Source organism: Lissotriton vulgaris, chromosome 3_1 (genome assembly GCF_964263255.1).
Source record: "Lissotriton vulgaris chromosome 3_1, aLisVul1.2, whole genome shotgun sequence".
Lineage (NCBI taxonomy): Eukaryota > Metazoa > Chordata > Amphibia > Caudata > Salamandridae > Lissotriton > Lissotriton vulgaris.
Window position 1 is genome coordinate 557646355 of NC_141689.1, and position 15907 is coordinate 557662261.

At 44.2% G+C, this 15907-nt stretch overlaps 1 protein-coding gene across 2 annotated transcripts in view; it reads left to right on the top strand.

The window, feature by feature from the left end:
- RASGRF2 (Ras protein specific guanine nucleotide releasing factor 2) overlaps positions 1 to 15907 on the top strand; it is a 1825430-nt gene that overhangs the window by 1108856 nt on the left and 700667 nt on the right. For both annotated transcript variants that reach the window (XM_086960835.1, XM_086960836.1), the window contains exon 15: positions 14203 to 14588. In XM_086960835.1, coding sequence (XP_086816961.1) covers positions 14203 to 14588 — 386 coding nt within the window. The remainder of the gene's footprint in view (positions 1 to 14202; positions 14589 to 15907) is intronic.

Sequence of the window (15907 nt, forward strand, 5' to 3'; positions counted from 1 at the left end):
TGAATGGATTAGTACATGGCGCTGAAGTTGTCACTATGGGATTGCAAGAGCAGTGACAGGGTGTTTGCTGGAGTGTATGGATACTGACTAGGGAATTGTAGGCCTGAAACACAAGTGTGAAGGTGGTTAGAACACTACATGCATAGTGCATAGGAGTTTGAAGCAGTCCATGTCCTAAAGCCTGACTCGCTGCATGAGTACATAGATACTGACTGAATAATTACACTACTATAAGGAGAGACACTGGGTGAATTCATAATAGGTTGTGTTTCACTTCAGTGAATAGATTAGTACATGGAGCTGAAAGGGTCACTATAGAACTGCAAGAGCTGCGACAGGGTGTTTGCTGAAGTGTATGAATCTTGACTGGGTCATTGTAGGCCTGAAACCCAAGTGAAAAGGTGGTTAGAGCACCACATGCATAGTGCATAGGAGTTTTAAAAAGTTCATGTACTAAGGCCCTGAATCGCTGCATGAGTACTTGGATACTGAGTGAATGATTGGAGTAGTACAAAGACACATGAAGTTACCAAATGCTTCTCTCACAATGGTTTCCAAATGTACACAGACTCACAGTGTGATGCAACACTATTCACTAGTCTTGAAGAGGTAAGATGACTGCACACATTCCACATATTTTAAAACTACAGTTTAGTTTGGAAGCCTGACTCATTTTGCAAATACATAAGCAATGACTGGTTTCTAATTCTACCAAAACTTGAGAACAGGATAGGTTTGTAAGCAGTTATATGTCTTCAAAAACATGAAGTACCCAAATGCTTCTGTCACAATGGTTCCCAAATGCACACAGACTCACAGTGTGCTTCTAGACAAGCAACACTATCCCTTGGACTTTACCAAAACGCATTTACTAGTCTGGAAGAGGTACGGTGACTGCACACATTCCACATATTTTAGAACTGCAGTTTAGTGCGGAAGCCTGACTCATTTAGCAAATACATAAGCAATGACTGGTTTCCAATTCTACCAAAACTTGAGAACAGGATAGGTTTTTAAGAAGTTATATGTCTTCAAAAACATGAAGTACCCAAATGCGTCAGTCACAATGGTTCCCAAAGGCACACAGACTCAGAGTGTGATTCTAGACAAGCAACAGTATCCCTTGGACTTTACCAAAAATCATTTACTAATCTTGAAGAGGTAAGGTGACTGCACACATTCCACATATTTTAGAACTGCAGTTTAGTGTGGAAGCCTGACTCATTTTGCAAATACATAATCAATTACTGGTTTTTAAGCAGTTATGTATCTGCAAGCAAGTATCCAAATGCTTTTGTCACAATAGTTCCTAAATGCACACAGTCTCACAGTGTGATTCCAGACAAGCAAGAGTACTCCCTGGACTTTACCAGGAAAAACACATTAATCTTATTAAAAACAAAGACACCACATACAACCCCTCACACATTAATAACTCACCTTTCAAATTGATTTGTAGATTAAGAAGAAAGTCAGTCACACACCAGATTTTCTTATTCAGAATCTCTGTACTGCACTGTTCTTATCAAAACCAAAAAATGGCAGTTTCCCTTTCATTCTGCACACATATACATGTAAATATCAAATCACATTGCTTCCCACATTAATTAAAAAACTAACACATTTCTATTGGTTACACATTTCAACCCTTTCTAATTGATATAAGTTTGAACCCTAACCCCAATCTGCTTACTGCCTGTTACCATAGTAACAGTTCATGGAACATTCAACTGAGCACACAGGTCACAAGTTCAGCACACAATGTTTCTAATCCAAACAGCAAGTGTGCTTGACTTTTCAAAATATCAACTTATCCTAGGTAATGTTTCTTTTAAACACTTTTTGTTCACCAATAAGAAAACTGCTTTAAAAAAACAGAAACATATAACCTACTTTTCAGTCTAGAATGTTCTTAAACAGCCAATCATTTCTTTTCTTTTTTCAAAATTGCATCTTATACACCATTTTAGAAAAGTCTTACTTTTCAAACTTCCATTTCATTTATAGAGACCATCTGAGTGTATCCAGACCCCTTTTCAAGATGCTTCGAGTGTGGATTGTGGGACACAGCTATATTTTCAGGAGCCAAATGTATCCAGAAAATAGAGGCATTGACAAAGACCTAGCTTTGCCAAATGTAGACATTAAATGGATTGGACAGAGAAGGTTAAAGTCACATCAATTGATGCCATTGGTTAAATCCTGTTTGCATCTCCAACACCGTGACCTCATAATTGTGCACTGTGGTGGCAATGACCTAGGCACTTTGACTGGGGTAGGTCTGGAAATGCTTATGTAGGACACCTTTGGAGACTTTATGTCACTTTTCCCCCAAACTGCCTTTGTCTACTCCAACATATGCCAAAGGCAGACATGGAAGTGGTCCAATCAATGTTGTCAACAGATTGAGAAAACTAGGAAACATGTCAGTAAAACTGTTTCTGCTTTTCTCCGAGATTATAGGATGGGGTCCATTTACCACAACAATCTGTGTTTCAATATGGATGGCATCTATAGGAGAGATGGGGTACATTTTACAGATGAGGGTAACAGAGTCTTACTCATGAACTTTAGACTCTGCATAGGTACTTACTTGTAGGTACCAAAAACTCTCAATAAGCACAGCAGCTCTTTTTAGAGCAATCCAAGATCTATACACATAAGCTTGATGTATATCTGAAAAATATTACTTAATGTTTGCTTGGAGTCGCGCACCCAGCGTGAGAAGATCGTGCACCCAACGCACTGGAGTCGCGCACCCTACACGTTAGGAATTGTGCACACAACGTGTGCACACTAGGGGACTGCGCTGAGCGCGGTACTGGGTGCGCGACTCCCAATTTTACAGTAAAAAAAAGAATAGCACCTATCAATAATTTCTATTCTCCCTGGGGACCCCATCCCCTGGGGCTTATATATAACGTCCCAGCCGGCTCCCCGCATCCTTCGGGAGCCGGCATTGCTTTTCAACACGGGGAGCTGCTAACATGCAGCTTCCTATGTGGAAAAGCAATATGGTTTGCAATTCAAAATCCAAACCAAGTTTGCTATGACAGAGCAGGAGCCTCGACTCCCGCCCTGCCATAGCAAACAGCTGTGTCCCGGGGATGAGCCCCCCACCCAAGTATTTTGCTGAGGGGTGGCGGTTGCGCCCCCCCAACATTTATTGTGTAGCCCGGGGGGGGGGATTGGCGCTTCCCGGGGCCCCTCTGGGCCCCCCTAACATTTAATATTTTTGCCCCCGGGATTTGGCCCCCCCGGGGCTAAATATCAAAAAAGCGGGAGCCCGCGATTCATTTTATTTTTGTTTTATGGCAGGATCTGCGCACCCTGTGTGTATATTGGGGGGCCCTGTGGGTGCGTGTAAGACCCCTTAAGCAGGTCTTGAGGGTCAGGGAATTCCTACCCTGCCCCCTTTATACATTTTGCACACTTGTTGCACTTATTTCTACAGCGTAGCTTCTACTGAGGCACAAAATGGCTGCCAACACTTCCTGGTTTGGAGTGTTGATAGACAGTTGACAGCCAATTAGCATGCAGCTCGTGATCGTAAGGGTGCGCTCAGGGTGCACTCAGGATGCGCAGATCCAGCGCGGCCAAAGATGTATATGTGATTTTGAATTTGATTTTCTCAGGAACTACTGAACGGATTTACACCATTTAAGCAAAAGGCACGACTCTGAACCAAGATCTACCTTTCTGCCAAATTTGGTGTAATTCCGTTCAGCAGTTCGGACTGTAGCTGCAATTAATGGTCCCTATTGAAAATTGCATGGGGAAAACACGTTTTGGGACCCCCTTTTTTCTCAGCCCCCGCTTGAGGATTCACCCCGAGACTTTCAGGATAGGAGCGGACCGGAGCGGGCCACCAGTTTTGTAATTTCGCGAAGATTTGTCAACCGGCGCCAAAGTTATTCCAAATAAAATGTTGCGGATTTCCTATGGAAAATAGGTCCTAACTATAACTACCTACTGGTGACCGCCAGTAGGTAATATATGTATATATGTGTAAAAAAAAAAAAATGTATATATATGTATGTATGTGTGTGTGTGAATAGATGGATGGATGAACATGAGCTTGATGCTGGTGTGTTAAGAGCTGCTCCCCTTGTGCACACACTGAGCTAAAAAGAAAGAGTTACTGACTTTGAAGGGCATGTACATCTGCCTGCTGGGCAACCAAGCACAATACATCTCTGTGATGGGGTAGCATTGTTATGGAATTTCATCTAGAATCATGATACTGCATAGTGACTTGGGGTTGTCTTACTTTCTCTTAGGAATCATATTTCTAGAGAGGTTATGCTTTTAGGTGTGTGGTAAGGCTCTGATGTCATTCAGAGCCACCACCAGTTCCGATATTTGTTATTTATGGCAACCGCTGTCGCTACACTTTGTATCGCTTTTATGTGGTTACAATCAGAGGCACGAACATTTGAAATGTGGCGTGCTAAGTTCTTTAATGTTTTTAATCTGGAATATAGTCTTTATTGTATAAAATCTATACGGAAGAAACAACTGGGGCTTAAAATTTGGCAGCCTATGTTACAACACATGGGGATGTCGAAGTGAAACCTGCGTGTGTGTAGTATATTTGCGTTTCATTTCTCGTCTTTCTCTAGGCATAACATCCCTACAATAATGACTCTATGTCGTGATCTTCAAAGTAATTATTTTGCTTTGGCTTTGTATCGCTTCTTTTCTTTTTTTGTGTAAACTATGTACTGAACAATAAAAATGTATAACTAAAAAAAAGTAATCATACCCCAATAACGTGAGTTTCTAAAACTGTAAACATGTTGTCTTTGATAGAACACTGTGCCTTGGCCACTGCTAGCTATGTGAGAAGCTCATAACAGAAAGAATAGTAGTGATCCATCTCAGAATGATTTATAACATGTGGTTGACATATACATCCCAGTTCAAAGGTCACACTGCAACTGTGCAACTGTGACTCCAGAATTGTGTTGACTATGTACCCTGATTTATCAGAAAATTAATTGCAGACAGCGCTTCATACAAAACAACTTGAGGGGCCATAAGAACTAATCATTGGATGCTAATAAAAGTCAGCAGAAGTAAACTGTGCAGCTGATCTCAGAGGGGTTTTAAAACAACGGCAAACACTGACCCTTTGACCCACTGTCACACTGCAGAGACAGATGGGTGGCAGTCCACACAGATCCGAAGGGAAGCAAATGAGGCAGTGCTGGGGACTTTGAAGACCCAATTTGCCATGCTGATCCTATGTCAGATAATTCTCATGAACACAAGGGGTCTCAGATTAAAACTGATGCTGCAGCTGGGAACTCATAGTATAAGAGCATTACTTTAATTGCTAAAGCACTGTGTCCCAAGAGTCCAAGCACCACACCCGAGGCCTGAGAGGGGCTTGAACCTCCAATGCTGTGTGTTCATCAGATCACACTGGTAACCATCTCAGGCAGTGAGTGATTATGCTCTCTAAAAGGGCCATTGGCAAAACAGTGCAACTAGAAATCCTTTTAAAGGCATGGTCTATGTAATTAAAAATGTGGCTTAAAAATTAATACAGAAATCCTGTGGTTTACAAAGCAAGCCACCTGGCTAGTATTTGGGTGTATTTCTGTGTTATTGCTTTGACAGATATAACAACAACCGTCATACACCTCAAGAACAAGCCTAAACAATTGGCTTTGCCAATGTTTGTTAGCCGAATCAACACAATAGTTACATGATTAGTAGAATTTAAAAGGTTTCGAGGCAGAAAATCTAAGACTGAATAAACTCTGCTAAGATCTGTGGAAGAGAAGTTGTCTCAATCATTTCGGTTCCACTTCATGCCACTTTCCTCTGTCTTTCTCACTATGTCAGACACTTACTCCATTTTTTTCCCTACATCTTTCTGAAATCTTGCATCTGCATATCTCTCACATACTCATTTTCCTCTTTACACTGTTTTGTCACTTTCTTTTCTGTACGTACTTTCGTTCATCTCTTCACTTCACCAACACTCCTCACAACCAACCCACCAACCCAGCTTTAAGCACTGAATTTTATTTCCCTTTGGTGCTGCCAATATTTCGACAGTTGTGTACCTCCTTCTTACACTTTCCCATAAATCACAATTATATTTGGTACACATACTCTGTGTGCGCTCTCTAGATTACATATGCATGAATCCAGAACACCTTTATGACCCACTGACCGGCACTGTGAGAAACTCACACTATCTTCATACTCATCTCCTGAGCTCTCTCTTGCCCTGTCATGATCACGCAGCCACAATTGGAACTCACAGAGACATCTAGAGGTGACTCAGTTCACTTAGAAATGATTTGTCATAAGAAAACTACAGAAACACAACACATAGAAAAAAACAAGTACTCTTGGAGAATGCAAGGTAAAGTTAAAATGAAATGTACACAGGGATGGCATCACTGTTATAAATTACCCCAAGGTTTGTAGGGCCAAATACAGGTCCATCTTAAAGATCATTTTTAATTCCTTCCACAACTGACACCTGTCAGGACCCGACCCAGTTAGGGCAGTGCAGGCATCACACTGATGTTGAGTGAGTGTCAGGCAGGGGTCCAATCAAATCTGTGCTCTAAGCCCTGCCTGCGCATCACACACATCTTCGTTGATCATAGAGGTGAGTGATCTACTGAAAGCTCGAGTCAGATGCCTGGTTCTGGCTCATCTCATGGTCCTCTAGGACCGTTGATCCCATGTGGCTTTTGCCTGTCCCCAAACTCTAACCTTGTGCACCAAGATATAAACAAAAAGTAGTGAGAAAGAGTTCCCATCTAATGACTGAATTCCACTATATGAAGTCAGAAAATCTGGGATCAGTCCCACCTTCCCTGCTTGAACAAATTGTGTAATCCTAGGCAAATATTTAATTTTACCAAACCTCCTTTTTCTTCATTATCACCCAAGAGTACCTTCGAAAGCATGAGTTCAGGAAGCTCTTTTGTTTGATTTAACAGACTATAATTTTGGCCCAGCTGTAATAAGAATGTAGGTCACATACAGGGTTCAGAGAACAACTGACTTGCCTTGTGGTCACTAGTGGTATTGTCATCAGTGTGGGTTGAGGGGGCATGAATGTTTCAAAGTTCATGTATCTGGTAGAGACATCTAGCCACAGATTCCTTATCTTAGAATTCTTCCCAGGCTCCAGACTGGATCTGGAAATGTTTATAGCAGTACCTCTGCGCATCGGTAGAGGGCATCGAGCGACTCATTAGTAATGTTGTTCTCTAAATGTGATATCCACTGAGTCCATATAAGCCCTCCTCATTTCGCTCTGATGTCACTTTCTTCTTTCCCACGCTTACTATGCGGATCCAGTAAGCGGTTCCTCAGGCCGTTTTTTGGCCGACCTCAACGGTTTTGTCAAATAGAACAGTGTGCCTTCAAATAACTTCTCATGTCCTTAGGCTTCAAGCCTTGTGGGTCCTGTGGAAGACATATGTCTGCCACGGACCCTCACTCTGTTTGTATGTGGTTCCTGGAGCAGCACCATGACTCAGAGGAGTGTGACTCCTGTCGCCAACTTTGACTGAAGGTGTTGAGGGAACATCAAATGAAGCTCCTTTTGGCGTGGATGTCGCAGTCTTCCAAGACTTCCTATCGACCTTGGTCCCCTTTGCGCTCCACTGACAGGCCACGGGTCTGATATAAAAGAGGCTTCCATGGTAAGTCACGACGCAGGAGGTCGAAGTTGCGGCGCCCCCAGACTTCACCATATAAAGCCTATTCTTCAGTTGAAGAGTTTGTGCATGTGTCTACCCCTCGCCTTCCACCCTACCCTGGAGCCGGGGAAAGTCTGTCCCAGAATAGAGAACATTACAATTCTCTCCATAGTATCTGTGGGTCTTCACTATTCCCTGGAGCACCCTCAGGCTCCAAGGAGGTTCATGAGGCTGTGACTGTGTCCACGCTGGCAAGTTCACCCTCGGCTTCAGTTTGGCTTTCGAATTCCAAATCTGTGTCGATGCCAGTGCACAGCCCTTCAGGGTTACCACCTTTGGTGACTGGGTCTGGTTAACCGACTCCGACGATGACTTCAAGATCTGGTCTACCAACTCCGATGATGGCACCATGGGCACTGCTCAATGCTCCACCACTTCCCCTCTCCGTTGTCAGGACAACACCTCTTGGCACTGATCAGGGTTGGATGCAACACCTTTAGAGCCACCTGTGTCAGACACCTATCCTCGCCTCTTTATAGCCACCCTCCTGTTTTTTCTTCTGAGGCACATGATTATGGAGGAGATGGAGGAGATTTGGAGTTTCACAATCCCATCTCTGGCATGGCTCAACGTCCTATGGAGCCTAGCTGGTCAATTGAGTTGGGTGGAGCTAGAGGCTTGGAGTCTTCCCCAGCCTCGAGCTTCCTGTCCCCTTCTGGCTAGGCTATGGAGGCGAGCTCCTCTCTGGCAGATATGCTCAGTCGTATTTCTTTCATTTGGGATGTGGCACTTCCTTCTTTGGAAATCATGACAGATCCCCTACTTGGCATCCTGCATCAAGGCTAATCAGGGGTTTGAGCCAGTGCTTCCTTTTAGTGAGGCTCATTTAAGTGTTCTGTTGAGGGCTTGGGCTAAAACCAAAACAGGGACCCTTGTGGATCGCTCTATTTCTCACAGACACCGTCTGGCACCTGGAGATCCACCAACTCATCATAGTTTTGTGGTTGAGGTTGCTTTGGCCAACCAAAATATTGATTTTTCCTCAGCTGTCCCTTCAGAAAGAGAGATCAGAAGATTAGACTCTTGTGGCAGGCCTATTTTCTCCTCCACCAGTTCTGCACCAGTTCTGCACTGCAATCCCTCAATCAATCAATCAATCAAAGACATTTATAGAGCGCACTACTTACCCGGAGGGTCTCAAGGCGCTTGGGGGGGGGGGAGGGGGGTGCTGCTACTGCTCGAACAGCCAGGTCTTGAGCTTCTTCCTGAAGGAGAGGTGGTCTTGGGTCAGGCGCAGGTCGGTCGGGAGGGAGTTCCAGTCTTGGCGGCCAGGTAGGAGAAGGACCTTCCTCCTGTTGTCGTTCTTCGGATGCGGGGGACGGCGGCGAGGGCGTGACTGGCTGATCGGAGGTGGCGTTTGGGAGCGTAGAAGTTGATGCGGTTGTTGAGGTAGCTCGGGCCTTGATCGTGTAGGGCTTTGTGTGCGTGGGTGAGGAGACGGAAGGTGATTCTTTTGTTGACGGGGAGCCAATGCAGGTCTCTCAGATGTCCGGAGATGTGGCTGTGTCGTGGGATGTCGAGGATGAGTCTGGCTGAGGTGTTCTGGATCCGCTGGAGTCTCTTCTGGAGCTTGGCAGTGGTTCCGGCGTAGAGGGCGTTGCCGTAGTCCAGTCGGCTGGTGACGGGGGCCTGGGTGACCGTCTTCCTGGTCTCGGTGGGGATCCACCGGAAGATCTTCCGTAGCATGCGCAGGATGTTGAAGCACGACGAGGAGACGGCGTTGACTTGTCTGGTCATGGAGAGGGAGGAGTCCAGGATGAAGCCCAGGTTGCGTGCGTGGTCTGTCGGTTTGGGTGCGGTGCCCAGGTCGGGGGGCCACCAGGAGTCGTCCCAGGCGGAGGGCGAGGAGCCCAGGATGAGGACTTCCGTCTTGTCTGAGTTCAGTTTCAGGCGGCTGGTCGTCATCCACTCGGCTACATCTTTCATCCCTTCGTGAAGGTTGGCTCTGGCGGCGGCGGGGTCGTTGGTCAGGGAGAGGATCAGCTGGGTGTCGTCGGCGTAGGAGATGATGTTGAGGTTGTGTTGGCGTGCGATGGCCGCGAGGGGGCTCATGTAGACGTTGAAGAGGGTGGGGCTCAGCGAGGATCCTTGAGGGACGCCGCAGATGACTTCGGTGGCCTCTGACTTGTACGGTGGTAGACGGACTCTCTGTGTTCTTCCGTCGAGGAAGGAGATGATCCACTCCAGTGCCTTCTCCTGGACTCCGACGTTGCTGAGGCGTTGTACTAGGGTACGATGGCAGACAGTGTCGAAGGCCGCGGAGAGGTCTAGGAGGATGAGGGCCGCTGTTTCTCCGTTGTCCATCAGGGCTCGGATGTCATCGGTGGCAGCGATGAGGGCGGTCTCGGTGCTGTGGTTGGCTCGGAAGCCAGACTGTGAGGGGTCGAGGGATCCATTCGTCTCGAGGAAGGCGGCCAGCTGTTTGTTGACGGTCTTCTCGATGACTTTGGCTGGAAACGGGAGGAGCGAGATGGGGCGGTAATTCTTGAGTTCGGTGGGGTCCGCTGTTGGTTTCTTTAGTAGAGTGCTGAGTTCGGCGTGCTTCCAGCTCTCCGGGAAGGTGGCGGTGTCGAAGGAGGTGTTGATGATGTTCCGCAGGTGGGGTGCGATGACAGCGTCGGCCTTGTTGAAGACGTGGTGAGGGCAGGGGTCGGTCGGAGATCCGGAGTGGATGGAGTTCATCATGCGGACGGTGTCTTCGGTGCTGATCGGAGTCCAGGCACGGAGGGTGGTGGTGGGGGGCGTTGCTGCGATCCCTTAATACTTCTTGTGTCCTCTGAAGCTTCTCCCGTACATTGTGGGACTCATTGGAGACCCTGCTCCCCTCCCTTCCGGAAGAGACCAGGAACGATCTTGTTCCATTAGTACGGGGTAGACAACAAGCAGTTAAACGAATAATTAGCTTTGGTATGGATACCACTGATTCTGTAGGTCGGGCTATGGCCTCTTCAGTGGCTCTACTTTGACCTGCCTGGTTGCGCACCTCTGGTTTTTCGGAGGCTGTTCAAGCCACCTTGATTGATATGCCTTTTGATGGCACCTGTCTATTCGGCTCACATGCCGACTCTGCGTTGCCCCGATTTTGAGATAGGAGGAGCAGATTCTTAACTCTGTTGTCTGCTTTTCTAGTACTCTTGTACTATGTTTGTTCTAAGAATGTTTTCATTCACATATGAGCCAACCACAGGGCAGAACCCATTGGCTTTTCTTTTCAAACCCCCTTCCCACGGTAACACCCAGTGATGGTGATCCTGCTTGCTTATACTGTCAGTGACAGGTTACATTTGTAGTTATCTAGGACATATATTATTTTGTGGCCCTATGTGCACCTGTTCTTACAGGCTTCTTTCTGAAGCTAGTTTTTCTTCCAGAGTATTTATACTATAGAGGATATTTTGCTTGCATTGTGTGGATGCACTGTTGCCTTTTTCCCTGTTCTACGGAGACCATCTTCTGTATACCTTATAGGCATGTTGGAATCTATTTCTGGCTCTTAGTATCCCCTTTAGGGGTTCAAGTTTATCTGTCTCTGAACGCAAAGTGCTCCCTCCAACAACCCTCATAAGGATTATCTCTCATATCCATGGAGCATTGCTTCACTTTAATGGTATCCTTCTTTCCATGTAGGAAGTAATGGAACGAGTGTCAGGATCCTTGGCTTGAGTTTCAGCTCTGTCCTAACAACTTTATTAGAGTGTTGGGCTTCTTGTTGTTCAGCTTTCGCTATGCATTGGTAAGAAGTTAATTATCTTTGGTAATGCCTTATCTGCTAGAGACAGGATCTAGCTGCAGATTCCTTAGCGCTCCACCCATCCTCCCTGTTTCGCGAACTGCTTGTTCTGTTACCTACAAGATCCCTTTCTTAGCATTCTGATGCATTTCTTTAGGACGTCGTATTTGGCTTGACACAAACATTTCTCTTTTTGGCACACTGCTTCTATAGGCAGTTTCTATAAGTGGCTCTGCATTGTTGGCGTGAAAAACAGTCTGAGAAGAAACTCTCATCAACGCGTCAGGAGAGGGCTTATATGGACTCCGGAGATGTCACATCCAGAGGACGGTATCGCTATGGAGTCACTTGATGCCCTATACCGCTGCGCAGAGGTACTACTGTAAAAAATTCCGGATCCAGTCTGGCGCCTGGGGAAAATTCTAAGATAAGAAATCTGTGGCTAGATCCTGTCTCTACCAGATAAGGCGTCACCAAAGGTAAGTAACTTATTCTTTAAAACTGTCACTTTCAATAGATACCTATCAAAGCAGCGATATAATCTGATGTATTAAGGTGAAAAACCTCGACATGTTCTAGAAATTCACCTTTTTTGCAATTTGGCAGTGACTTTATCACATTTTTTAATTATGCTTATTGTATGATTTACATTCCAAATATTTTCAAGGCATATCTCGTTTAGCTCATCCACATATGCATTGACAGTGAATAAATGACACTGTTATTACAGGCAACCAGTCCTGCTATCACTGCCATACCATGATCCAACTATGAAATTATTAGTGAAGTGTCCTACCTCACACACTCCCCTGAAGCTGCTTCCCTGCCTATGACCCATGAGAGGCAGCTGAAAAGATGGGTTCCTAAACTCCCCCTCGCAGCCACTTGATAACGTGCTCTAACATTATCAGTGCCTGTACATCCATGATAATGTCAGACTTGGGAATATACATTTGCAATGGCAAAACGTGTTAATAGCAAGGACACCGGCTTTGCATCTCCAAATACATGTTTTACTGTTTGCAAAACCCCTTTAATGATTCTTTCCGACTTGCAAATGGCGTTTGCGACCTATTATGAATAGCAAGGAGCAGGGACTTCCCCCTCCTATATGCAAGTCACAATGCACTGTATCAGTGGTTTGCAATTGCGGCATCAAAACAACGAGCAGTTATCGACCAAAGAGTTAGTGTGATAACTGATTCGCCCGGGAGAAGTTACTCTCTGTGACATCTTCACCTTTGGAAATCACGTTGGTAGACCTCAGGAGAAGTAGATTGTTTACCAGGGAACCAATGCAAGCTTGATATCTTTCTTGCAATTCAGCATGTTTTTAAAGCACCACTTGACTTTGTAAAGGACACTGACTGCTTTTAAAAGAATATTTTGATTTACTGGAAATTTGAATGGAGGTATGGAGGTCTACTGTCCCTCACCGACTTTGCAAGCCAGCTAATGTAAAATTTAAAGCTCCTAATTTGCAAATTGAAAACTACCCTCCACAGATCGGGCCTAATGTCTTTTATTTTTTTAACTCCGTTTACACAATTTGTATATGTTGCGTGCAGATGTTAAGCACAAAGTTTGATAGATTCCAAATCACAGAGGGCAAGATGTTCGCAATTTGATGGCTGAGCTCCAGTTCTAGCTGGCAGAAATTAAGTAAGATATTTATTTTGGATAACATTGATAAGACATCTCTGCTTGTAAGGCCTACTGGAAGTTCTTGAAGGGGTGATGACCCATTCGAGTGCAACTCCTCTCTACAATTAAATCTCTTTGTGTTCTTGGCAGACTGATACACCCATGTTCATGCTCACAGGTTCCCTATGACGTATAAAAACTGATGATGGAAGAGTAGGATTCTATATAGTGTTGAGGAGGAGGTGGAGTCTTTTAATTTCAGTAACTGGTCCAGATGTAAAGAAAATAAGCCAGAACAGTTCCATTTATGTCACTTATGTCACTTCCAGATTTCTGTATGTTCTCGAGTCTTCTCCATAACAATGTTGGTCAAAGTGACCGAAGTTAAGCCTCTTATTTGACTAAGAAGTGGAACACATGACCCAAGACACATCAGAGTTACATCTTGGATGCTTGACAAGCGGACTAATGTAAGATTTTTGTCTTGATTCAAAAGAAAGATTTCAATGGTTGTGGGCAGGTATGATAGCCGGGTCGATAATGGCTCAGTTCGTTTACGTCCGTGGAAGAGGACAAAAGTGATTTGAGTCTGTAGAAGAATTTTGCTTATTCAGAAGAAGAAGAGATGTTTTAATTTAAATTAAGCAGGTACTTTAGTAGCTGAAATCTCTATGATCTCAGATATAAGACCTACTGTTAAATGGGTGGGGTTTAGGCATCTCACAATGTGTTGGACGTCTGTTGGGAATTGTTAGGCCTTTGGAGATCGAGTAACAATACTGCCCTTTTTGATTTTGTTCAATTTTACAAGCAAAGTATGTCAAATGTCTAGCAGTTGGTCAGTCAAGACTGGTGTGCCTGGAAATATGTTTATTGCATGATTGTGTCTAACTATTAAACAAATGTTCACACTAAAGATACATTTATGGAAGTACATTTTTTTCTTACTTACCTCATTATGTTCTCTCTCTGTCTGTCTTTAGTTTTGAATTCTCTTCTTAGCTTACTTTGTTTTATACCTGGCACACTGTGTAATTATTTCACTTTTTGTAGTATGCAGTTTAACACATATTTTCTTTAACATTTAAGGTCACTGGAGCTGTTTTTTGCCACTAGTCAAAATAACAGAGACCACGGGAATGATGGGAAGTCACCACATCTTTGCCGCAAGTTTTCATCTCCTCCCCCAATGTCACTTTCTAGGACTTCTTCACCTGTCAGAACCAGAAAATTGTCTTTAAATTCCCCACTTAACTCAAGGATTGGGGCTTTAGATCTATCCACTTCTTCCAGTGCCAGCAGCCCTACCTCAGTTTACAGCCCAGCAACGTCACCGCCGCCTATATCCAATAAAGCACCTCTTGATCTTAGCAAAGCACCTTCTTCGCCAGAGCAAAGTCCTGGGCCTTTGGAGGAGAATTCTGAGAACCCTAGAATTGAACTCTGTAATAAGTTAAGAAGGAGCATTCGAAGAGGTAATACAGCATAGACATACTTTTTGATGTTTTTGTGACTGGAATGTGATTTATGCATTCATTTATGACATGATTTTGGTTGTATGTTCTAATGGAATTATTTGAAAAGAAAGATGGTTTCAGTTCATGAATACCCAGCTGTTCAGATCATTCTAATTTGTCATAGTGTGGTGCTCACCTTTCTAATTCTTAACAATATTTGAATGCCACCTCCAAGTGGCACGTAAAAATGTAAAAAATCTGACAGCAAATATTTTGTTTTCCTATTGCAGCCTCGGTTCGTCCCTTTCACCACCTCAACATGCTTGGCTTGGTGTGCCATAGTAACATTTTGCTTTCCCCAACTAAGTCACTGAAGCAGTGTAAGGATCCTAGAAGCACTGCTTGTCAATAACGTCATTAACTTTAATCAGATCCAATCACATACTTACCAGTATTTTTTGTAAGTTGTACCTCTGGAATATTTCTAGATAAATGTGAACATAGTCTACCAGTACCATGTTATGGACTATAGTTTGTTTTCAGTCCAGTTGTAGGTAAATTGCCATTTCTGGAGGGTCTCCCTGGATTGTTTTCCCTTTTTGCTGAATCCTATGTTTGCTCGCTGTCCATGTGCACTCTACCCATGCTAACCAGAGGTAAAGTTTCCAAGTCCTCCCGTTCAACATGATGAAATTGGCATACCCCTGATTGGCATATTAACTTACCTATCATTCTCTAGTATATGATACCAAAGTGTCCCCAGGGCCTGTAAGTTAAATATCACAAGTGGACTGCAGCACCCATTTCCTCATCCACTATGGTGACAGTGTAAACATGACTGCAGAATAGATATTCCATAGGAGAGCATTGAGATGCAATATTACATTTAAAAATGGTGTCTTCGCCTAGGAAACGGCTAGATATTTCATTATTGGACTTTTTGAAATAATTATTATGAGCCAAATTTACTGGTGAAGTCTGATTCATAAAACATATTGTGGAAAGTTTACTTTAGAAAGTTACCTTTTACCTCTTTAAACACTCTGAAGACCTATTTACATGATCTCTAGTTGTTACATGGCAGCTAAATAGCTCTCTTGATGAGGAGTGAAAACTGCCCCCAGAGCAGAACAAAGCATTGGGTGTTGGGACGTGTTCTGTTTCTCCGGCAGGTTGACCATCAGCCTCTGCCCAGGAACTTGATTAACTTCAGAGAGGCCTACCTTGTCACAGGCAAATAGTAACTGATACCTGGGTAGAGCCCTGCTTTGTTCGCCTAGTCATTTGAGATGTCATCAGTGATGTCATGAGTGATGTCACTGACCATAATCAGTGAT